The sequence below is a fragment of the Gigantopelta aegis genome, chromosome 13 (assembly GCF_016097555.1).
Source record: "Gigantopelta aegis isolate Gae_Host chromosome 13, Gae_host_genome, whole genome shotgun sequence".
NCBI lineage: Eukaryota > Metazoa > Mollusca > Gastropoda > Neomphalida > Peltospiridae > Gigantopelta > Gigantopelta aegis.
In genome coordinates, this window is record NC_054711.1 from 33575824 (window position 1) to 33603487 (window position 27664).

The 27664-nt window shown below is 38.7% G+C and overlaps 1 protein-coding gene across 1 annotated transcript in view; it reads right to left on the minus strand.

Annotated features, from left to right (window-relative positions):
- The window catches only part of LOC121387272 (sodium- and chloride-dependent glycine transporter 1-like), a 76095-nt gene extending 63845 nt beyond the window's left edge, over positions 1-12250 (minus strand). Inside the window, exon 1 of the mRNA XM_041518297.1 lies at positions 12126-12250. Coding sequence (XP_041374231.1) covers positions 12126-12176 — 51 coding nt within the window. The 5' untranslated portion in view covers positions 12177-12250. The remainder of the gene's footprint in view (positions 1-12125) is intronic.
- Between the last annotated feature and the right edge of the window lie 15414 nt (positions 12251-27664).

Here is a 27664-nt window from a genome sequence, read left to right on the forward strand (position 1 = left end):
CGTTGTTCTTATCGATTATTCCCCGTTTTAATAATATACTCGTGTTGTGGCTATTGCTCACCTATGATTGAAGGACATGTCTGAAATAGACAGGTTATTTCTCTTATACGGTTCAGTGTTTATTACTTCCATACATACGTATGTGTTAGCGATCGGTCGATTTCCATCTCAAAATATGCAGTCAAATTCAATCAATAAAATAATAATAATAATAATTGTGGAAACATATACTTTCAACTAGATCATTTTCCTTAGACTCAAATTTAATTAATATTTGCATGCGCATATGCAGGGGGGGGGGGGGGTTCGAGGGGTCAAAACCCCTCGAGCGAATTTTCCTTTTTTCCTAATACATTTTCCGTGAGACCCTATCATTGCCCCTCTACAAATTTCACTGGCAGTAGTCTAGACACCCCCCCCCCCCTGCATAAATTCCTGCACCCGCGCCTGATTTGGGGAATTGAAAGAAAAACAAAGTGTATGACACCATGGATTGCTACCATTGCATTCACTATACTATGATTAATAATTTCTTATTTTCTAAAGAAAGAAACACAACTGTTACATCTAACTTTAATCAAGCTTAGCACGTGTGTTGTACTCCAGATATGTGTATGGGTAATTTCTATCAGAAAACTGTCCAGGCACGTCCGTCGTGTCACGCTGGGAGATTGCTACATAAACAGAGTTACCAGTTATGAAATTTATGTCCCTCGTGAAATAATTTTTATTTGTCACTCGCTAAAGCTCATGGCAAGTGAAAATTATTTCACGAGGAAGATAAACAATGAAAACAGAGACACGTAAACATAAACTCTTTAAACTACGTGACGTCATTGTTGTGGTTGCCAAATCGTGATGACGACATGTTTAGTACTGACATGGTCATTGGTTTGTAAGGGTCAAATCGTCCAATAGTATTGTTCGTTACACCAATAGAGAATAATTCTCAAAGAGAAAATAAGAAACACATTTTCCCCGTTAAGAGTTCCGCTGGGGTAATAATTTTAAAATATTAAACAATAGTTACTAATCAATTTTAAATTGACTAGAAATTCGCTCATCAAGAATTTGAAAACAAAATGTTCGCTGCGTGGGCACAGCCTCTTACTTCGCAAAAGTTCTGTCCGCGACAATAACATACTGAATATCATAGAAACGCATTTTATTGCTTACATTCTGATTGGTTAACTAGACTGAGTTCTGGTTATACAACTATTGTGACATCTCCCCATTAAAACACCCTCACCCCCGAAACAATTATAGTCCTTATATTCATATATAACTTTTATGGCAGATATATTCTGGGACTGTTCTGAATTTGTAGAAATAAAACAATTCTGGCCCTTATATTTATATATAATTATTATGACTGGAATATTTAAATGGACTATTTTGAATTTGTAGCCATTATACCATATTTTCGGCCAACGCAGTCCTTTTCAATTATTACAAGTTGAGGACGGGAAGTAGCACAGTGGTAAAGCGCTCGCTAGAAGCGCGGTCGGTTTGGGATCAATCCCTGTGTTAAAATTCCAACCGCCAAACAGATTTAAAAAAAAAAAAAAAATGGATCAAAGGGCACTTGTCACTATAACGCTTCATAACTGAAAGTTTGACTAAGTTTTATTGCACAGTGAGTAGAACGATCGACAGGTTTGTTTCCTGGCTACACGCTCAGGGCAAGTCCGTTAACCTGGTTACTCCAGCACTGCAGTAAAACCACAACAGGAATGTTACGATATACCAGCATATTGTTTATCACCTATGTTACCGAAGTGTTGTATGGGGAAAAACACGAACAACTCGGCAGGGTCTACTGTTTCTTTGGATCATCCATCGGGTGGGATATGATGATCCCTGGCTCCAAGCATAACGATTGTAGCTCGGGTCTTTACACTAGCATAATGCTGGTTGTACTCTTACAAAATGATAGCACCTTTAAACTTCTTGTGAATGTTAGTTGTGCATAGTTGTGAATAAAATCGTCTCTTGTTACAAATGTCGTCTGTTCTCATTTGAATGTCACAAAGCTTCTGACCAGAACACAGAAACAGTTGTCAGTGTGAGCACATCCCATGCCCAGAAAACCAGAGAAAGCAGAAAACAAAGGAAGCCTGCACCAGTATACCCTGACAGAATAAAAGCACTTGAAAAGTTTTAAAACAGCATGTGTACTGAATGTAGTGTAGAACACCCGGATACACCTACCACAGACGGGGAAGCATGTGTACTGAATGTAGTGTAGAACACCCGGTTACACCTACCACAGACGGGGAAGCCTGTGTACTGAATGTAGTGTAGAACACCCGGTTACACCTACTACAGACGGGGAAGCTTGTGTACTGAATGTAGTGTACAACACCTGGTTACACCTGCCACAGACGGAGAAGCATGTGTACTGAATGTAGTGTACAACACCCGGTTACACCTACCACAGACGGGGAAGCCTGTTTACTGAATGTAGTGTAGAACACCACCTACCACAGACAGGGAAGCCTGTGTACTGAATGTAGTGTAGAACACCCGGTTACACTTACCACAGATGGGGAAGCCTGTGTACTGAATGTAGTGTAGAACACCCGGTTACACCTACCACAGACGGGGAAGCCTGTTTACTGAATGTAGTTTATAACATCCGGTTACACCTACTACAGACGGGGAAGCCTGTTTACTGAATGTAGTGTAAAACACCCGGTTACACCTACTACAGACGAGGAAGCATGTGTACTGAATGTAGTGTAAAACACCCGGTTACACTTACTACAGACGGGGAAGCTTGTGTACTGAATGTAGTGTAGAACACCCGGTTACACCTACTATAGATGGGGAAGCATGTGTACTGAATGTAGTGTAAAACACCCGGTTACACTTACTACAGACGGGGAAGCTTGTGTACTGAATGTAGTGTAGAACACCCGGTTACACCTACAATAGATGGGGAAGCATGTGTACTGAATGTAGTGTAGAACACCCGGTTACACCTACTATAGATGGGGAAGCTTGTGTACTGAATGTAGTGTAAAACACCCGGTTACACTTACTACAGACGGGGAATCTTGTGTACTGAATGTAGTGTAAAACACCCGGTTACACCTACTACAGACGGGGAAGCTTGTGTACTGAATGTAGTGTAGAACACCCGGTTACACCTACACCTACTACAGACAGGGAAGCTTGTGTACTGAATGTAGTGTAGAACACCCGGTTACACTTACTACAGACGGGGAAGCTTGTGCACTGAATGTAGTGTAAAACACCCGGTTACACTTACTACAGACGGGGAAGCATGTGTACTGAATGTAGTGTAAAACACCCGGTTACACGTACTACAGACGGAGAAGGATGTGTACTGAATGTAGTGTAGAACACCCGGTTACACCTACTATAGATGGGGAAGCATGTGTACTGAATGTAGTGTAAAACACCCGGTTACACCTACACCTACTACAGACGGGGAAGCATGTGTACTGAATGTAGTGTAAAACATCCGGTTACACCTACTATAGATGGGGAAGCATGTGTACAGAATGTAGTGTAAAACACCCGGTTACACCTACTACAGACGGGGAAGCTTGTGTACAGAATGTAGTTTATAACATCCGGTTACACCTACTACAGACGGGGAAGCATGTGTACTGAATGTAGTGTAAAACACTCGGTTACACCTACTACAGACGGGGAACCATGTGTACTGAATGTAGTGTAAAACACCCGGTTACACCTACCACAGACGGGGAAGCCTGTGTACTGAATGCAGTGTAAAACACCCGATTACACCTACCACAGACGAGGAAGCATGTGTACTGAATGCAGTGTAAAACACCCGGTTACACCTACCACAGACGGGGAAGCCTATGTACTGAATGCAGTGTAAAACACCCGGTTACACCTACCACAGACGGGGAAGCCTGTGTACTGAATGTAGTGTACAACACCCGGGGAAGCCTGTGTACTGAATGTAGTGTACAACACCCGGTTACACCTGCCACAAACGGGGAAGCATGTGTACTGAATGCAGTGTAAAACACCCGGTTACACCTGCCACAGACGGGGAAGCATGTGTACTGAATGTAGTGTAGAACACCCGGTTACACCTACCACAGACGGGGAAGCCTGTGTACTGAATGTAGTGTACAACACCCGGGGAAGCCTGTGTACTGAATGCAGTGTAAAACACCCGGTTACACCTACCACAGACGGGGAAGCCTATGTACTGAATGCAGTGTAAAACACCCGGTTACACCTACCACAGACGGGGAAGCCTGTGTACTGAATGTAGTGTACAACACCCGGGGAAGCCTGTGTACTGAATGTAGTGTAAAACACCCGGTTACACCTACTACAGACGGGGAAGCTTGTGTACTGAATGTACTGTAGAACACCCGGTTACACCTACACCTACTACAGACGGGGAAGCTTGTGTACTGAATGTAGTGTAGAACACCCGGTTACACTTACTACAGACGGGGAAGCTTGTGTACTGAATGTAGTGTAAAACACCCGGTTACACTTACTACAGACGGGGAAGCATGTGTACTGAATGTAGTGTAGAACACCCGGTTACACCTACTATAGATGGGGAAGCATGTGTACTGAATGTAGTGTAAAACACCCGGTTACACCTACACCTACTACAGACGGGGAAGCATGTGTACTGAATGTAGTGTAAAACATCCGGTTACACCTACTATAGATGGGGAAGCATGTGTACAGAATGTAGTGTAAAACACCCGGTTACACCTACTACAGACGGGGAAGCTTGTGTACAGAATGTAGTTTATAACATCCGGTTACACCTACTACAGACGGGGAAGCATGTGTACTGAATGTAGTGTAAAACACTCGGTTACACCTACTACAGACGGGGAACCATGTGTACTGAATGTAGTGTAAAACACCCGGTTACACCTACCACAGACGGGGAAGCCTGTGTACTGAATGCAGTGTAAAACACCCGATTACACCTACCACAGACGGGGAAGCCTATGTACTGAATGCAGTGTAAAACACCCGGTTACACCTACCACAGACGGGGAAGCCTGTGTACTGAATGTAGTGTACAACACCCGGGGAAGCCTGTGTACTGAATGTAGTGTACAACACCCGGTTACACCTGCCACAAACGGGGAAGCATGTGTACTGAATGCAGTGTAAAACACCCGGTTACACCTACCACAGACGGGGAAGCCTATGTACTGAATGCAGTGTAAAACACCCGGTTACACCTACCACAGACGGGGAAGCCTGTGTACTGAATGTAGTGTACAACACCCGGGGAAGCCTGTGTACTGAATGTAGTGTACAACACCCGGTTACACCTGCCACACACGGGGAAGCATGTGTACTGAATGCAGTGTAAAACACCCGGTTACACCTGCCACAGACGGGGAAGCATGTGTACTGAATGTAGTGTAGAACACCCGGTTACACCTACCACAGACGGGGAAGCCTGTGTACTGAATGCAGTGTAAAACACCTGATTACACCTACCACAGACGGGGAAGCCTGTGTACTGAATGCAGTGTAAAACACCCGGTTACACCTACCACAGACGGGCAAGCCTGTGTACTGAATGCAGTGTAAAACACCTGGTTACACCTACCACAGACGGGGAAGCCGTGTACTGAATGCAGTGTAAAACACCACCTACCACAGACAGGGAAGCCTGTGTACTGAATGTAGTGTAGAACACCCGGTTACACTTACCACAGATGGGGAAGCCTGTGTACTGAATGTAGTGTAGAACACCCGGTTACACCTACCACAGACGGGGAAGCCTGTTTACTGAATGTAGTTTATAACATCCGGTTACACCTACTACAGACGGGGAAGCCTGTTTACTGAATGTAGTGTAAAACACCCGGTTACACCTACTACAGACGAGGAAGCATGTGTACTGAATGTAGTGTAAAACACCCGGTTACACTTACTACAGACGGGGAAGCCTGTTTACTGAATGTAGTGTAGAACACCCGGTTACACCTACTATAGATGGGGAAGCATGTGTACTGAATGTAGTGTAAAACACCCGGTTACACCTACACCTACTACAGACGGGGAAGCATGTGTACTGAATGTAGTGTAAAACATCCGGTTACACCTACTATAGATGGGGAAGCATGTGTACAGAATGTAGTGTAAAACACCCGGTTACACCTACTACAGACGGGGAAGCTTGTGTACAGAATGTAGTTTATAACATCCGGTTACACCTACTACAGACGGGGAAGCATGTGTACTGAATGTAGTGTAAAACACTCGGTTACACCTACTACAGACGGGGAACCATGTGTACTGAATGTAGTGTAAAACACCCGGTTACACCTACCACAGACGGGGAAGCCTGTGTACTGAATGCAGTGTAAAACACCCGATTACACCTACCACAGACGAGGAAGCATGTGTACTGAATGCAGTGTAAAACACCCGGTTACACCTACCACAGACGGGGAAGCCTATGTACTGAATGCAGTGTAAAACACCCGGTTACACCTACCACAGACGGGGAAGCCTGTGTACTGAATGTAGTGTACAACACCCGGGGAAGCCTGTGTACTGAATGTAGTGTACAACACCCGGTTACACCTGCCACAAACGGGGAAGCATGTGTACTGAATGCAGTGTAAACACCCGGTTACACCTGCCACAGACGGGGAAGCATGTGTACTGAATGTAGTGTAGAACACCCGGTTACACCTACCACAGACGGGGAAGCCTGTGTACTGAATGTAGTGTACAACACCCGGGGAAGCCTGTGTACTGAATGCAGTGTAAAACACCCGGTTACACCTACCACAGACGGGGAAGCCTATGTACTGAATGCAGTGTAAACCCGGTTACACCTGATTACACCTACCACAGACGGGGAAGCCTGTGTACTGAATGCAGTGTAAAACACCCGGTTACACCTACCACAGACGGGGAAGCCTATGTACTGAATGCAGTGTAAAACACCCGGTTACACCTACCACAGACGGGGAAGCCTGTGTACTGAATGTAGTGTACAACACCCGGGGAAGCCTGTGTACTGAATGTAGTGTACAACACCCGGTTACACCTGCCACACACGGGGAAGCATGTGTACTGAATGCAGTGTAAAACACCCGGTTACACCTGCCACAGACGGGGAAGCATGTGTACTGAATGTAGTGTAGAACACCCGGTTACACCTACCACAGACGGGGAAGCCTGTGTACTGAATGCAGTGTAAAACACCTGATTACACCTACCACAGACGGGGAAGCCTGTGTACTGAATGCAGTGTAAAACACCCGGTTACACCTACCACAGACGGGCAAGCCTGTGTACTGAATGCAGTGTAAAACACCTGGTTACACCTACCACAGACGGGGAAGCCGTGTACTGAATGCAGTGTAAAACACCTGGTTACACCTACTACAGACGGGCAAGCCTGTGTACTGAATGCAGTGTAAAACACCTGGTTACACCTACCACAGACGGGGAAGCCAGGCTTGAATGTGTAATCACAATGCTAAGAAAATAATAGCTGTTTAAGTTTGCTCCACGACTGACATGTCACAGGAATGGAAAGTTTGCTAACCAACACTCCGGCATACTGATCAATGAGCATTTATTAAGTGTGATAATTGTACTTGCGACATTTCGTCTACAAAAGTAGATAAGAAACCCACAGTCTCCGATAATTGTACTTGTGACATTTCGTCTAGAAAGGTAGACAAGAAACCCACAATCTCCATATCGGCGACCAGTTCAGATATCCAGCAATGAGTCCGTTATATCCATTTCTATGACATGTCAGTCGTGGAGCAAACTTAAATAGCTAAAACACCTTTTATCAGTCCAACTTGTTTGACCCCCAATTAGTTTTATTCCCCTTTCTAATTCTGTTCTGAAAGTCAGTACATAAATAACATTTGTACTTTTGACATTAACATGTTGAGGGGCGGGACGTAACCCAGTGGTAAAGCGTCCGCTTGATGCGTGATCGGCCTGGGATCGATCCTCGTCGGTGGTCTCATTGGGCTATTTCTCGTTCAAGCCAGTGCATCACGACTGTTATATCAAGGGCTGTGGTATGCGCTATTCTGTCTGTGGGAAGGTTCATATAAAAGATCCCTTGCTACTAATGGACAAATGCAACGGTTTTCCTTTCTAAGACTATATGTCAAAATTACCAAATGTTTGATATCCAATAGCCGATGATTAATAAATTAATGTGCTCAAGTTGTGTTGTTAAACAAACAAACTAAACTTTTTAACATGATTTAAAATTAAGAAAAATTATCTACAATAACCTACCATGAAAACAATATAGGTTCATATGAACATATCAGAAAACCATAAAGCAAAATGTAATAATTAAAAGTGGGGGGGAGGTGTGTTGAGCGACACATCTCCAAAGGCACACACGTGCACGATTACGAAGACCGGCAGAAGTAATACGTTAGACAGTTTCAAATGTACTCAAATCTATTAACCTCTATACCAGTGGCCTGGCTGGGTACGAATCGAATGCCCGGTTAGACAATGACAAATATTAACGAATATATTAGGATTGATAGGCTTATCCGCGCCGTGGCGACTGCCACAAATAGTATGGAAAGCCCATTAGCACTAATCTGACAACGTGTCACCGCGGTTCAAAACAATACAGTTGTTAATATATAACCAGCTTTTAATAACCATAGATACCAAATACGTGGCAAGTTGCAACACACGGTCTCGGTGGTTACATAAATAAAATAACGGGGAAAAGCCCTTGCTTAACGTCACATCTGCGCCTTCCACCACCGGCACTGCGGATGGTCTAATATGCGGACTAAATGTTCGATGTAAACGTTTTGTGTGTATTAGCCAATTCAATCTCATGGTGTGTGTGTGTGTGTGTGTGTGTGTGTGTGTGTGTGTGTGTGTGTGGGGGGGGGGGGGGGGGGTATGAATGATCACATTTACAAATTTGGTTCTCCGCGCGTATCAAGGAAGCTTCCCACAAACTTTGGAATTGGTAAAAGCAGATTTGGAGAATTCGAAGAGAGAGAGAGAGAGAGAGAGAGAGAGAGAGAGAGAGAGCTGAAATGAAACAAAATGAAATAGAACAGAACAGGATAAAAATGAAATAAAATAAAATGAAATAAAATAATAAGATTGAATCATAGTTCTCTAGGAGGCCTGTATTTTAGAACGTGACCTACGTACGAGTTATTTGTTTTTTTCCGCCACAGATTAGAATCAACGAAATACAATGAAGCGCTCACGCCCTGCACAGAAACAGCAACGGTCGCCAACCAGTCGATCTGACACGAGACAGACGTTTTTGGTGAAATTTAAAACCATAATATCAGGTCAACCGCCTAGCCTTATATTGCATAATGAGTTTGCTTGTTTTGTTTAACGACAGCACTAGAGCATATTGGTTAATTAATCGTCGGCTACTGGATGTCGAACATTTGGTAATTCTGACACGCAGTCATCAGAGAAAACCCGCTACATTTCTCCTAATGTAGCAAAGGATATTTATATGCACTTTCCAACAGACAGGAAAGCACATACCACGGCCTTTGATCAGTTATGGTGCACTGGCTGAAACGGAAACAAAACAATCAGTTGAATGGATCCTGCGACGCAAGCACCTCAAGGGAGGACTCAACCGACTGAGCTAAATTCAGCCCCAATGTATTGCATAATGGAGCCATTTATTTATTTAAAAAAAAATCGTACTTATAGCCAGTTAAGAGTTAAAGCACGCTATTCTGGATACACTCCTTAGCTATATAAGCTGTCTGTCTTAACAGTGGGTTAGTTGTTAGTGGTTAGTAAGAGAGAGAGAGAGAGAGAGAGAGAGAGAGAGAGAGAGAGAGAGAGAGAGAGAGAGAGGTGGTGTTCTTTGCAGTCGTTAAACTCGCTGTGGGTGGGAGTTGTATCGGGATGTGAACCCAATACCTACCAGGCCTCGAGTCAGATGGCTTAACCACTACACCACCGAGGCCGTTTTCACAATGGATCGTCAAATAACATAGTATTTAAAGGGACAGTCCTGAGTTTGTCGCCATTGTAAGATGTTCCGATTAATAAAATATTGTAACGACTAAAATTACATACTGAATATTGTTTCTTCTTTAGAATATAGGTGTGTGTATATTCAGTGTTTCTTGTGGTCCTGTTATTTGTATGAAACCGAAACTGAATATCTTGGGAAACGAAATGAAGTTTTAGCTAGTACAATACTGGGACGATCAGAAACACATTTAAATATATACAGACACTGATATTTTATGCAGAAAATGTTTTTAATTCAAATTTGTTGTCCTTGAAACGTCTCTGGTAGTCTGCAATATCTTAACGATGGCAACAAACTCAGGACTGTCCCTTTAAGGGCGGATACAGAAATTTGAGAACTTTACCTGTCCTGGACGAAAGTCGCCACCTGCGTCCATGACAGGCGTGTTGTACAACAGCTTTCTCTGAATGTGCACATTAAACCTATTACCTGACCTAACTTTGTGAAGGAGGTTGGGGTGTGGAGGGGGCGAGACACGAGCTCTGAGTCTGGAACACTGTAACGTGTTGCTCAGATCGGACGAGGCCGGAACATTGTGTTTTCAAATCTTAATTAGCGATATTTCTAACAAATTAAACATTGATTAACAATTACTGTTTAATGTGTTAAAATTGAATATCAATCTGCGAAACGTGCGTAATTATTGCAACTTTGACATAGCACCTTTAAATCTGCCATAAGTCTTTCATAACGGTATACTTTGCAAGGTCAGCAATGATCCTAAATACGCGCGCGGGATGGAGTGGTGGGAAAACCTTTTACAAAGATGATCTGTTTAACGACACCACTAGAACACTGAATAATTAATCATCGGCTTTTGGGTGGTAGACATTTGATAAGTTGAATATTAACAGTGGCAACTCTACCAGAACACTGAGGATAGTTTCTTCATGTCTGCATTGAGCCACTCTTAAGAGGCATACGTCCAACTTTACAAATAAATTGTTTCATTTTCTTAATGAATAGGTTTTCAGACAGATTTACATGATTGTACCTACAATGATAATATTTTGTCAATACGTTTCCGGACCTGGATGTCACTTTCGTGAAGAACCTTATCAGGAACGAGCCTACCTCAGCCAGCCATAAAGTACTTGTGAAGAGCGGGCCTTTGTACAAACCTGTTACCGTTCACGTCGTGCAATTGCGCCTTTAACCCACATCTCTTATTTCCGTTCTAGGTGTATTAGAGCATTATTATTTATCGTCACACCGACATTAATACTGTCCCCCACAACCGACACTGTGTTGACAGTCATAGTTAGTTATCCATTTTACCGACAGAGAAAAAAAGAGAGAGAGAGAGAGAGAGAGAGAGAGAGAGAGAGAGAGAGAGAGAGAGAGAGAGAGAGAGAGAGAGAGAGAGAGAGAGAGATATTATCGGGGTTTTTTCATATTTGTGCCACACACGTGGTCGGCTGTGTATGGCGTACCTGACCAAATACTGGCAGTTTCTGAGATATGTCTGTGAATTAGCTCACGACTTGTTTCCCGCGTTAGCGCGTGCTATACGCAAACGACAATGTATCTCTGACTATGAATACTGTGCGTGGATATAGTGTTCCAATATTTCTCACGGTAAGGCCACAATAAATAAGACTTCTCTCTATTTTTATTAGTGCCGTTATTTTAGCGGGAAATTATTATTCTAATTTCGTTCTGTTATCAAGCTCACCACGAAAAGGGGAAAAAATCTATTAAACACAACTCCTCCACCCAACTAAAAATGTACAAAATAAACCAGAAAAAGTCTGGAATCGGCAGTAACAGGCATCGATCTGCTATAGGCAGCTGTGGACCAAACGTGAATAAAAGCCCAGTGTATTGGTTAACTGAGAAGCCATATTGTATATTACTCTTTCTTCATTTCCACCTTAAATGACTGTTCTCCATCCCTAGATCCCACACACGTTGTAGCGAACGTTATGGATTGAACAAATTATTCTAAAACAAAACTAATGAACCACATGTCTTCAGAAACCTACAGTATGATGAAATAGTCCACGTGTTTCTTAAAATATATATAGAATTAATTAACTAATTAATTAGAAACATGTATTAAACATACAGATGTAGGCCCTACCTTGGCAGGAGATAACAGTGCTTCGACTTGGCCAACGTTGTATCCCGACATTGTAAATGTACCCCGGCATTGACAAGGGGGATTTCCTACTCGCACGCTGAATGAGTTTTCGCGGTGTTGACAAACCTAAATACAACACATTGACCGACTTTCGGCAAGGGAGAAAACCCGATCGAATAGGTCATTCACGAATGTTGAGCAAGCCGGCGCACTGGCTGTGGATGTTACTACGAGGCGGCACGAATGCCTTATTTGGAGGCGCATTTGTAACGTTGCGGTGGTCACTCTAAAACACATGCTTGCTTCAATAGATATTTAATGTGCCGTTAACTATACAGCATTAGGGTGACCAAAGGATTGTTAGAATGCGTATGTATTCTTATTCTTAACAATACGATAAGCGTCGCGCGTCACGATACACATAACTGATTTAACCAATCAACGTTCATGATCCAATGCCGAATCATTATCGATAGACCGTAGGTTGTCAAGCTCTAGTTCAGCGATTTCCGGGTTAAAGTTCAAAGTGCATTTACAATTCTGAAGGAACTAAAAACAGCGTGATCACTAATTAGCAGAAAGGAAGATTCCAGTGTTTACCAAATCGCATCTGTGGCCAGTAATTGTTTTATTGTTTGCTATGTATAGGGGAAGCCATGTGTTTAGGAAATGATGTCACATAGCACGCGCGCGCATTTGATAGGCAGAAGTCGATAATGGTCAGTAGTAACAAAGCGAACTAGCGTAGCGCGAATAGGACACAATGGCATAAACATGTCATGTAAACAGTGAGTGACAGAGAGACACAGATATTCACAGAAGATGGAGCGATCGACAGATGACACACACGTGCGCACGCACACGCACACACACACACATACACGCTTTTTAAGGTGCGCACATTACACTCGACAAAAGGCGCAAGTAAATTAGATGGGTATATTTATTTCTACTGTTTACAAAAATCAAGATTTCATAGCTCATTTAGCTGATAGGAAGGTCCTTTTATTAAAACAATAAAAATTAAAAACATGGCAGCGGCTTCCATGCAGTCGTTAAACTGGTATTTCTCTTTGTTGAACAAATTGAGAAATACTGGTTTACTAGACAGTTTTGTAGACGTAAAAGTCAAAATCCAGTCGGAGCTACACTGCCTATTTTGTTTATTTTGGAGAGTGATTTGTTTCACTCGCCTTAGCATATTGAGGCGTGCGATTTTCCACTCGCCTATAATTTAAAAAACCCAAGGACTAATATATATATATAGGTAAAGGTATAGGTATAGGTATGTGTATATTTACAGGTATATGTATATTAATATGAATTTGTGTATGTATATGTATATGTATATGTATATTTTTATGTATATGTATATGTATATATAGACATGTATATACATCAAGAAATGGAATATGTTAAAGTATGTATATGTTTTATATTAATATTACACCACAAACGTTTTCGGTTCCACATACATATATAGATAATGCCAGTACCAGATTTGCTCACAAATGCATTTAACCGGCCTCGGTGGCGCAGTGGTTAAGCCATCGGACTACAGCCTGGTAGATACAGGGTTCGCAGCTTGGTACCAGCTCCAACCCAGAGCGAGTCTTTAAGGGCTCAGTGGGTAGGTGTAAGGCCACTACACCCTCTTCTTTCTCACTAACCACTAACCAACTAACCGACTGTCCTGGACAGACAGCCCACAAAGCTGAGGTGTGTTCCCAGGACAGTGTGCTTGAACCTTAATCGGATATAAGCACGGAAATATAAGTTGGACATTTTTTTTTTTACGCGAAGGACCGATGAATGTCTCGGTGGCCGAGCGGTTACCGCGGTGGTCTGTGAACGGCGGCTGACTCGGTGCCTAAGGTTCGAGTCCCAGTAACGACATCGGAGTATTTGTGACGCGAAAAAAACATTTTATTCCATGTCAGTATGTTAATAGATATCTATGTACCAATCAAACCCCGATATACATACAATATTTAGATATTCTAACATCAGTAAATACATATTAAAGGGACATTCTTGAGTTTCCTGCATTGTAAGATGTTTCCGACTAATATTTCTACGATTAAACTTACATATATATATATATATATATATATATATATATATATATATATATATGGGTCATTCTCTGAAAAAGTAACATTTCTTGTCCTGATGCATTTTCCAAAAAAGTATTGCCTACTTTAATTCAGGGTTTTTGTTATAGTGAACATATGCATTAGTTACATAAAATATGTTGCTAGAATTGCCCTTGTTCCATCATGTTATTCACTAAAAATTTAATTTTATGATGAAAAATAGCCATTTTTTCTTGCACTTAGTCCAACTTTTTCTAACGTAAAAACTTTATTATGTTCAACTCTAGCATACTTTTTTTTATATTATACACTGAGCATTATGATCAGGGAAGGTGATGTAATAACCAAACAGATTATTTAGTCATTGTATTTTTTTTTATTGCCCAGTAATAACCTTGTCCCTCGGGTTTTTGTCTGTCCTGTTACCAGATAAGACATTTGCAAATAATTTTGTCTCCTTGTGGTTCCAAGGTCATTTCCTGTCCAGTGCCATCATGCAACCATGTGCTAAACGTTGATTAGAGTGTTGAAGTCTTCTAAAACAACTGGTAAGTTTCTCTGGTTTTTTCAGATGTCTGTCCTGTTAGGGGACAATTTCGACCCAACAAGTCGTTTCTATATTTTGTCTTTCCATGGGAATCTTGGAATGTGAGATTGAAATTCAATTTGTTTATGTCAATATGTGAAAAGGAGAAGTCATTGCATATAATTCTAATTATGTAGTTATTTGTCTATCCTGTTACTGTCTCTGCTGTTACCGAGAAAAACGTTACAGCACAGACGTATAAAGTAACAGGACAGATACATTTAATAACAGCACAGACAATTAGTCAGACAAAAAGCTACTTTATCACAATGTAGTTGGTAAATATATATATACATAGTAGGTGCTCAAAAATAGTGTGTACACACCAGCGCTATTCACCAAGCGTTCCTATTTAAATACGGATGATGAATTGGAGGAGATTTCATAATTTTGCAGGTATGAAGTAACAGCACAGACATATTTTGTCAACAGCATAGACCTTTGATGACAACTGAAAGAGTTTTCAATCACAACAGTGTGTATAATAGACAACAGTTGAATACAATACATTTTGGTCTTGAGACAGTTGCACATGTGTATATAATTGACACCTCACTTGGGTACATTAATCTTTTCTGGCTTGATTGTTTATTTTGGTAACAGCATAGACATAAAACGGTAACAACACAGACATTGTAGGGAACATTTGATGTATAGTGGACAAAATATATAATATACCCGTAAATTAAAAAAAAAACCTATTTTCAAAACAAAACAAAAAGAACATAGCATGAAAGGTACATGTTTTAAACTATTTTATATGTTGAAACAGTTCAATATTAAAGCAAATTAACTTTGAGATAGCTTGCTGTAACAGCATAGATATTCTTGGTAACAGCATAGACAAATATTGACATATGAAATAGATTTTAGGAATATAATTGCTTCCAAGTTTTTTGATGCCTTTTACGGCTTTCAGACTTCAGAATGGGACTTTCTGTGGCTGAGAAACGAAAAACGTACAGGGCTAGACGAGACGAAGATCCCCTGAAACGTGCTGCATATCTTGCAAAAGAACAGGAAAAATACAAACAGGACATAACGAATGGTAAACAAGTTCTGAAAGCAGGTATTAGTGAAAGGCAGTATCGTGTTGCTAAACGACTTCAGATGAAAAGAAAGTTGTAATGAGAGTGTAGATGACACATATTTGCAAGATAATAAGAACAACACTGATGGAAAAACAGAACAGGAGGTGGATGATGAAAAAGTGTGTAGTCAAACTAGTGAGAGGGATCAAGATACGGTTGAAAAAAAGATGGATAGTGAGAAGATGGAACAAGAAGCGGATGGAGAAAATATGGATAGTGAGGGGGTGGAACAGGATTTGTACGAAGAAAAGGTGGATAGTGAGAAGGTGGAAAAGGAAGTGGATGGAGAAAAGATGGAGAGTAGAGGGTTGAACAAGAGGTGGATGAAGACAAGATGGATAGTGAGAGGGTGGAACAATATTTGTATGAAGAAAATATGGATAGTTAGGTGGAAAAGGAAGCGGATGGAGAAAAGATGGAGAGTAGAGGGTTGAACAAGAGGTGGATGAAGAAAATATGGATAGTCGAAACAGTGGGAATGTCGATCAAGAAGCAGATGAAGAAAGTATTGATAGTGAGAGGGTGGAACTAATTCCGATGAAGAAAAGGTTGACCGTTTAAACAGTGGATAGGTGGAACAGGAGATGGCTGATAAGATACGCATGCCACTTGATACAAACGAATGCTTAGGGAAATTTGTTGTTGTCTTATATGACAACATACCTTACCCTGGGTATGTAGAAGACATAGCATTAGATGAAGTCTTCGTTGAATGCATTCACAGAGTAGGTAAACATGGGAGCAATGATTTATTTTGGCCAAAAACGCTAAAAGACAAGTGTTGGTACGATTTTGGTGATACAGTTAGCATTTTGCCAGAGCCACAAAGAATCCCATTGTCCTCACACTGTCATGTACAACCTTCCTTGTGGGAAGACGTTTTGGTGAAGACTCAGAAAAAATAATGCTTTAAAGGTGTATGTGTACCTACCTTTTTTGAAACATTGATCGTTATCATAAAAAAAAATTTCTTTCTATAAAAGGATTTAAAAGTCTGTGCTGTTAATTGCGCTGTTACTTACTGCTACTTACTGTTATACACATGTAGTTGTTTCAATTTGTTAAGCAATTGACAAAGGTTTAATGGAAGTCAAAGTGCATATTATTTGGTTTCTTTTATATAATTATTTATGTGTGAGTAATATTAATCAGATGATTTCAATATTGCACAGTGATAATTATGATGTCTGTGCTGTTATCAACACTCAACTGCATGGTCAGCCCACAGGTCAAAGTATTATTTTTATCACAATTAGCAAGGAACAGCTAACACGTAAACATACTGCTAGTCAATCAGTTTGGTATTATTACTTTGGTACTGTATATTTGGGTGTGTCGGGGTGGCCATATTGAAAAATCAAATATTGTCATTATAATATATTCACAATTGCAGGTGGTGTTGTGAAACATACCAAATATTAACCTTGTAAAAAGATGTGATGAAAAACGTAAAATAATTCTTGTGTTGCTCTTTTACCGAATCTCTTGTTACAAAACGATATAGTTTGTCTTTGCTGTTATCTGTTTGTCTGTCCTGTTACCAGAGATATAATATTACAAAATTGATGACTAGTATAAGCAAGTATAAAAAATATTGCATAGTTTGTGAAGATAAGTTTGATATTTATCATATACTTATGGAAAATTAACAGTAAATAGTTAGTTTAAGTAATAGAGGTATTTATCAATATCAATTTAAGTCATTATGGTATTATTTGCACCATTTTATAGACTAATATTGCAGTGATGAAAATATAATTATATCAAACATTTCTTAATACTTGCCAAGTGTCTTTATGCAGTATTAAAACAATAAATTAACAACTTTGAATAATTTTAAATGATGAAAAATCTAGTTATGTGAAGGTAACAGCACATACACTTGGTGCGCATGTGCACTTGTTTAATTTAGGGCAGAAATGTTAATAAAGGTCCTTAAGCTCTCAAAGTTCAGATTTATATTCAGTATTAATTGCTTATTTGATTTGATAAATAAAAATGTTTCCAAATTCAATTCCGATTTTGTGTTTTTCCTTGAAGCAAAATGTTACTTTTTCAGAGAATGACCCATATATATATATATATATATATATATATATATATATATATATATATATATATATATATATATATATATATATATTCAATGTGTTTCTGGTCGTCTTCATATTTGTAAGAAGCCCAAACTGGATTTTGTCTTCAAATAATTTCGAAAAAATATATTTTAGAAAATAAAATGAAATTTAAACTAGTACAAATATTAGAACGGCCAGAAACACGTTTAATATACACCCACTAATATATTATGTAAAAAAATATATTTGATATGTAATTACTGTCGTCAAAAAGTATCTGTTAGTCAATAACATCTTAAAAATTGCAGCAAACTCAGGAATGTCCCTTTAAAGACATACTGGCAACATAAATGAACTGGTTGTTAAAATAGCACCACGTTATTAATGTAGCGCTCGGAGGAAGATCTGTTCTCCATTACTACCGTGTTCCCGTTAAATGGTTGTACTATATCAAATAAAATTCCATAGACGACAAAGTTAACATTTGTGGTTAAAACATTATATGCAATATACTAACACAATGTAGGTGTTCCATGTGTCGTTTTACCGGAATGTTAAATGATTAACAAAAGTCACAAATTCTTGTAGGTTCTTAATTTCTTTGCCAACATGAGACATTGTTTACAACGTGGTAATACAGATACTATAGGTCTCAGCTCTTGGGTGAATGACACATATGTCTCCCAAACGAAAACGAATATTTATTAGATACATATTTTCGTTGACACGTAATTGCCATGGGTTATAGTTCTTAGCTGTTAAGTTGGGGGCAACAATTAAAATCCATAGTGTCCTTGATTGGTGTAATTTAGTTTGACACTAATTGGTCTGATTGCTAGCCCATAATTAACTAAATACTAAGTTATTGCATGAATGGTAGGTGGCAATTGAATCGTACATGCACAGCTAAATATATAAATTGCATTTGAATATAGTAAAGGTTGCACTATGACAATATCAACGAAACTATCACCCCTAAATATCCCTCCCCAAATATTAACTGAAGAAAATGATACCTTTTGTTGCTCATTTGTGATATAACCGGATGTTTTTACAACTCCAGATTCGCACAGAATTGTAGTACTTAATTTTATAGGTACCCCATGAATGTTTGAAGCACAAGGCTACTTGACACAGTGGTACAAGATGAAATACAATTGCATACATTTATTGCCCAGATAAAAGTAACGTTTTTCACAACACACACTATCACATGTATCACCAGTGGCAGGGCTTTGGTTTTAACTGCTCTATCCGTATGTTATTTGGTTTAGTACTACAAATACACCACATCCCCCTGTTCTGACTAACATTTAGTATATAGTCCACATCTGACTTAACATTTATTATATAGTCCACACCTGACTAGCATTTAATATATAGTCCACATCTGACTAACATTTATTATATAGTCCACATCTGACTAACATTTATCATATAGTCCACATCTGACTAACATTTATTATATAGTCCACATCTGACTAACATTTATCATATATTCCACATCTGACTAACATTTATTATATAGTCCACATCTGACTAACATTTATCATATAGTCCACATCTGACTTAACATTTATTATATAGTAAACATATGAATAACATTTATCATATAGTCCACATCATTATATAGTTCACATGGATGTCATCAGTTATCTCCCCTTATAGTTTATGTTTACCTCAAAGTTAAAGTGGTTTTGTTTGTTTGTTTAAAATGGCAGTCACTGACAGACGTTAGTTTTTAAACACTGCAGCATATGTTTCACGGACAGAGCCGTGTTTAAAGTGGCAGTCACTGACAACCCTAGTTTTTAAACACTACAGCATATGTTTCACGGACAGAGCCGTGTTTAAAGTGGAAGTCACTGACAGACCCTAGTTTTTAAACACTACAGCATATGTTTCACGGACAGAGCCGTGTTTAAAGTGGCAGTCACTGACAACCCTAGTTTTTAAACACGAACAGCATATGTTTCACGGACAGAGCCGTGTTTAAAGTGGCAGTCACTGACAGACCTTAGTTTTTAAACACTACAGCATATGTTTCACGGACAGAGCCGTGTTTAAAGTGGCAGTCACTGACAGACCTTAGTTTTTAAACACTACAGCATATGTTTCACGGACAGAGCCGTGTTTAAAGTGGCAGTCACTGACAGACCTTAGTTTTTAAACACTACAGCACATTGTTCACGGACAGAGCCGTGTTTAAAGAGGCAGTCACTGACAGACGTTAGTTTATAAACACTACAGCATATGATTCTCGGACAGAGCCGTGTTTAAAGTGGCAGTCACTGACATACCCTAGTTTTTAAACACTACAGCATATGTTTCACGGACAGAGCCGTGTTTAAAGTGGCAGTCACTGACAGACCTTAGTTTTTAAACACTACAGCACATTGTTCACGGATAGAGCCGTGTTTAAAGTGGCAGTCACTGACAGACCTTAGTTTATAAACACTACAGCATATGATTCTCGGACAGAGCCGTGTTTAAAGTGGCAGTCACTGACATACCCTAGTTTTTAAACACTACAGCATATGTTTCACGGACAGAGCCGTGTTTAAAGTGGCAGTCACTGACAGACCCTAGTTTTTAAACACTACAGCATATGTTTCACGGACAGAGCCGTGTTTAAAGTGGCAGTCACTGACAGACCCTAGTTTTTAAACACTACAGCACATTGTTCACGGACAGAGCCGTGTTTAAAGAGGCAGTCACTGACAGACGTTAGTTTTTAAACACTACAGCACATTGTTCACGGACAGAGCCGTGTTTAAAGTGGCAGTCACTGACAGACGTTAATTTTTAAACACTACAGCACATTGTTCACGGATAGAGCCGTGTTTAAAGTGGCAGTCACTGACAGACCTTAGTTTTTAAACACTATAGCATATGTTTCACGGACAGAGCCGTGTTTAAAGTGGCAGTCACTGACAGACGTTAGTTTTTAAACACTACAGCATATGTTTCACGGACAGAGCCGTGTTTAAAGTGGCAGTCACTGACAGACCCTAGTTTTTAAACACTACAGCATATGTTTCACGGACAGAGCCGTGTTTAAAGTGGCAGTCACTGACTGACGTTAGTTTTTAAACACTACATCACATTGTTCACGGACAGAGCCGTGTTTAAAGTGGCAGACACTGATAGACGTTAGTTTTTAAACACTACAGCACATTGTTCACGGACAGAGCCGTGTTTAAAGTGGCAGTCACTGACAGACGTTAGTTTTTAAACACTACAGCACATTGTTCACGGATAGAGCCGTGTTTAAAAATTAAATAAGACATTACTTACATTTTATTGTTTAGAGAAGGCATACTGTACATCTGAAGTTTTTATGGTTATCCGGGTGTTTGTAATGCCACGAAATTAATTTTTCATAATTATAAAAATGCACATACCTCTGAGAAATAACGGAAGCAACCATCACAGACTCTTTATGTAACCTTATCCAGATGTCTTGGGTTTGTCGATTAACCAGTCTGCGATTTTAACAACACCACTAGAGCACATTCAGTTATTAATCATCAGCTATTTGTGAGAAAGAGAGAGGTCGGGGAAGCGAGAGGGACAGAAGGATAGAGAGGGAAAGAAATAGGGTATGTGTCAGAGAGAGAGAGAGAGGCAGCGAGAGGGAGATCGAGTGTGAGAAAAAGAGAGGTCGGGGAAGCGAGAGGGACAGAAGGATAGAAAGGGAAAGAAATAAGGTATGTGTCAGGGAGGAGAGAGAGAGAGAGAGAGAGAGAGAGAGAGAGAGAGAGAGAGAGAGAGAGAGAGAGAGAGAGAGAGAGAGCAGCGAGAGGGAGATCGAGTGTGAGAAAGAGAGAGGTCGGGGGAGCGAGAGGGACAGAAGGATAGAGAGGGAAAGAATAGGGTATGTGTCAGAGAGAGAGAGAGAGAGAGAGAGAGAGAGAGAGAGAGAGAGAGGAGAGGGAGATCGAGTGTGAGAAAGAGAGAGGTCGGGGAAGCGAGAGGGACAGAAGGATAGAGAGGGAAAGAAATAGGGTATATTATTTTGGCAATTCCTGACAACCAAAAAGTTGGCAAAGATTCCCGCTCTAATACCACACCAATCCTATGTTTGACGTCAAATACCTTTACATCGATCGTTTTCGAGTTAACTGATAAAAAAATCCACATATTAATCACTAATACACATACTACAGAAAGAAATCCGACAGCACCCACATTCAGCTACGCTTCGTGACACTCCGTCGCCATAATTACAAAGCTCGGCGATCTATTTCGAGACGTAGATCACGTGATCGCCCACTGGGCGAATCCGCCTTGTGCAGCAGTTACAGGGGCCGTCTCATATCAAGCGACGTTAAAAAAATACATAGGTTGGTCTCTGACTGTAATGAGAGCGTATAACTGTCCAAATGTCCAAATGTTCGTCTAGCTCTCTTACATTCAGAGTACTCTGGCTAGTGTGACGCTAGACGAACATTTGGACGGTTATGATCGCTCTACGTATTTAACCGGAACATTACTGAATCGGGTTTCTTCCTGTAGTGTGTGTATTATAATTAATATGTGAAATATTTGTGATCGGCGAACTCGAAAATTATCAATGTAACGGTACGTTTGGACATACACCCACCCCCTCGAGCTTTACGTAATATTTGAATGGCCCCTATTCTAACAAAAACTATATTTGATATGTAATTTTTGGCGCTAAAAAGACTAGTTGTTAGTCGGAAATATCTTACAAAGGCGGCAAACTTGGGATAGTCCCTTTAAACCTGCATCCATAGACCTGAACGTTGTTTCGAAATTTAATCTATAAATAGTTCTTGGGGGATTTCTGTAAGCTGCTTCCAGAGTTATGCGCCCTTCATAAATCGTTGATGTCTCCGTGTTCGGAGATTCAGTGCAGTGAACATCTGGTCCCAGGTGATTTAATTATTGATTCTTTTGTTAAAACAGTAATAACCGAGCTATGTGTTTTAGTTATTTTATTACGGAAATCTTTTCTTTCTTTTTTGATTGTTGTAAATCTCATAACAATGTATTTATTCATAACAGTTATTTCGACGCTTACTTACTAACTGGAAATTCCCATTTTTCAGGAAATACTATTTCCAATAGAGATTTTCCTTTTGTATAAAAAACGGATTGCAGAGTCAAAATTTATCAGTATTACTAAAATGCATTTGCTATTTTATACTTTTTAATATTGATAAAACGTTAACCTATTAAAGTTCCGAGCACTATTTTGCCTGAATATGATGAATCGATGATTTTAAAACAAGACCTGGTGACTCAGTCTTACTAGTATATTGATTTCTACACAGGTAGCCTTCAGATACCATTTATTATGCGAGTTGTTTTATAACGTATCTAACGAGCGAAAGCGATTTGGATACGTTGTTGTTTTTTGGGGTGTTTTTTTTTAACAACGAGGTTTAAAATAAATTTAAACGACTTTTCCAACTAAAACCCATTAACAGCCCTAGCGCTTGTAGGTAATTTACGGGTCATTCCACAGAAAATGTAAACGATCATGGATGATTTTGTCCCCATCCATTTATACAGTAAAAAAATACTTTGTGCAAGAAACTTTTCAGTATTGTAATTAATGTTTTAGTGGGGTTTTTTTTTTTTTTTAAACTGTACATTTGATACCACCCCAAAATACTTCATTCTGTATATATACTGCTTTGTTGGACCATTTTTTCACAAAACCCATTCTTCTTCACATTTTGAAAATGTGACAAATGCTCTTCTTTTTTTTTCTTCTTTTTTTTTTTGGGGGGGGGGCGGTCTGTTAATAGAAACGCATTTTTCACCAGATATTTTCTTTTTAAAGAATAGCAGGTTTTAATGCCGCACACCCTAGTTCCATCCAGCGAAAATAAATTATAATTTGGTTACTCTACAAACCTGTAACACACTTAGATCACGTTTTTGTCAAATGGAGTGAAAAAGCAGGTTTTATATCGATAAATACCATGGGAATCCCCATGTCCCAATTGCTTGAAATAATTTTGAAAGTTAGTATTCTGATGTCACCGGTAGATGTCGCTCGAAGCACAACAATGCCTACGTCACGACAAATTTCACAGACTTGGGGTGCGTTCCTTTCACCTCTCCTGGACATGTTCCAACTGTTCTGTCTTGGTTGTATCCCCTCTCCAGATATCGTAAGACTTAGCAAAATTATTGGTTTTAAAGGTTTGTAACGTTTTGTATTGAGACACTTACTTGTCTGAACTTTATTGTTACTGAAACTGTTCACGAACTGTGAAGAAAAATCTCACAAATGAACAACAAGCAAACGACAACAAATCGGATGTTGATTGCGCGAACCGTGCACGAGAAAACAAACCGAACCAAACTGATAACGGTCACGTGGTATACCAACGTCTGTGACATTGAAATGGAAATATCCCCTCTAAAAATAGATTAGACCTTGTCTGCTCAACGGTTTTTCTCAGAGGCCCGTGCCATTTTATGAAATACGAAAAATGCATTTTGTGGTATTACAAACACCAGGATTACCAGGATTACCAAAAGACACTTCAGGTGAATGGAAATGTATATTCTAAATAATAAACGGTAAGTAAAGTACAATTTTATTTGTGAAAAATGGGTTTAATAGCGAAAAACAACGCCGTAATGGTTAACAACTAGCCGTAACTAGGGTGTGTCCTTTAAACAGTTTGCTATCAATGATCCCTTGCTGCTTTATCAGTGTTTCCTTTTTCGTGATCTCTGTGATCCCTAACGACATGTGTGACGCCAGACGAACATTTGATTCAATAGGATTTATTAAACAACACTGAGACGCAGTGTGTAACAAGAGGACATTTTCAAATACATAATTAACATACATGACAAGAACAGGAGTCAACATAGAAGTATCTATAATTAACACAGGACACAAGATATGCAATCAAAATAGCTAAAATGTGCAGAGAAACGTCAGTTCACAAGACAAGATTATATTTTTAATAAATATAGGTAGGTTTTTAAATAATGGTGTATTACATAATGACATACCTTTCATTTTAAAAACGCTAGGATTAATTCTATAATATTGTTTTATATATTGTCTTCTAATGTTTTCAATATTATAATTTTTACAATTGAATAAATAATGGTATTCATCTCCAATATCAGTATTACAATGTTTGCATATTCTATTTCCTCTAGGAACGTTAAACCATCTGCCAGTTTCGATTGGTAATCTTACATTTGACGTACGCAATTTAGTTATCCAGCATCTATTTTGGTACGATAATCTCGACAAATAGGTTTCGAAGTAAAATTCTGTTTTAAATAATTTATAAAATTGACCCCTAGAAGAGTTTGTAATGTCCGAGAACCACTGTTGCATAAAATTGATCGCAGAGGATTTGTTTTAATTCTTGTTTATACGATTTGAAACCATTATTTTGATTGGTAAAGATGCACCCCATTTCCTTGTTATCGAAAATACTTGTTATGAATTTCAACCATTTAAGTTGATTTCTTTCACCACTGTTTAAAGAAAACATTAATTTATATAAAATACTACTAAGTTTATTTTCGTCTTTAACCAGTTTACTCCAAAATGATACCATTCGTAACTTTACTTGTATTTCTAAAGGGAACCTTCCTAGTTCTCCATATACCATAACATTTTTAGTACTTTTTTACCTTCAAAATCCGTTTGCAAAACTGCAGATGATGTTTTTCGATTATTTGTAATTTTTCGTAACCCCAAATTTCTGATCTATATAATAAAATTGATTGAACCATTGAATCAAAAAGTTTTAATTGTATATGAACTGGTATGCTATTGCTCCGTATTGTTTTGTATATGGCAAAAAGTGCTTTTTGAGCTTGGTCTACAAGGAGTTGCTTTGCATTAGAAAAATTCCCATTATATTTAAAACAAATTCCTAAATAACAGTAAATAATCAACAATTTCCAATCGTTCATCTTACAGCATAAATTCAACATTTGACCTCAACTTTCCCTTGCTAAAAATCACAACTTTTGTTTTACTCACATTAATGGTAAGATTCCAAGAGTTACAATAGTCATCAAATATATCTAAAGCAAGTTGCAAACTTTCAGGAGTTTCAGAGAAAATTACAGTATCATCTGCATATAATAGTACGAAAATTTCAATAAATATATGTAATTTGTTTGGCAATTTTCTTTAATTATTTCTAGAGGAGATCCTTGAAGCATTTTAAACAAATCTTCAAGATCATTTAGAAATATTGAAAATAAAAATGGTGATAAATTTGCCCCCGTCTCACGCCTGTTAGACAAGGAAAACAATTCAGATTTCTTATTATTAATTTCAACGCATGATTTAATGTTTCTATACAAATTAAAAAATATTTTGAAACATTTACCTTTAATCTGACATTTTTGCAATTTTCTCAATAACCCCGTACACCAACAAACGTACAGTATAATGTTGTTGTTGTTGTTTTTTTGTTTGTTTTTTTGTTTTTTACCAAAAGACAGGTATAACGACAATAAAACATGCATACAGTATATCTTATCGCTTGTTGAATGACCTTTACGAAATCCTGCCTGATTCCTGTTTATTAAGTTTACATCAGTAGCAAAAAGGTTTAGTCTGTTATTAATAATGGCAGTAAACAGTTTACCAACACAACTGATTAGAGTTATAGCTTTATAGTTGTCGGGATCCTGTGGGTTACCTTTATTTTTATATATTGGTTTAATTATCCCCACTGTCCAGCTGTCTGGTATGATACCCGTGTCTAATATAATATTAAACAACTTAAAATAGACTGGGATTAACAGAGGAGAAGATGGTTTTTTTTAGATATTCGTTAAGTATTCCATCAGCACCTGGAGCTTTGTTATTTTTTAACTTTAAGATTGTTTCAGATATTTCACTTTCAATTATAACACTACTAAGAATGTTGTCAAACAAAGGATTTTCACGCAATTCGTTCATGTTATATCGTCCGTTGTATCATCTATATCAACATGTGTATGTGCATTTAACGTTTTAAAATATTCATATAATGTATTTATTGGAATATCACGGCTTTTACACTTATTATTTGAAAATTTATTCAAAGTATTCCAAAAGGCCTTTGGGTTAGATTTTGATAATGAATCAAATTCTGTCACATTTTTCTTGATGATTTTTATAATTTAAATTAAGCTCTTTCTTTTGTTCTTTGGATCTTTTTTCAATAACATTTTGACATTATTAGACTTATCTGCTGAGTACCTATTGTTTACTTCATGAACTGCATCTCTCTTTATTTTACACTCCTTGTTAAAGGGGCACACCCTAGTTTCAACCCGTGGAAATTAACACTAAGTTTAGTCTTAAATCTACAAACCTGTAATACATTTGGATAAAGTTACAATTGATGGAAACATGAGTCTGTGACTTTGAAATGGTGAAATACCCTCTAAAAATAGACTAAAACTCAACTCCATAACTGTTACTTCTCAGAAGCACATGCGTTTTTAAAAATATGAAAAATGCATTTTGTGATATTAAAAACACCAGGATGACCAAAAACACTTCGAATGTACGGAAATAGATAATCTAAACAATACAATCTAAGTATTGTATGATTTCAGTTATCAAAAATCGGCTCTAATAATCAAAAATATACCTTAGTGTTTAAAAACTAGGATATGTCCCTTTAAAGCATGGCTTCGAATTACCAGAATTATATCTATGTTTTGATAA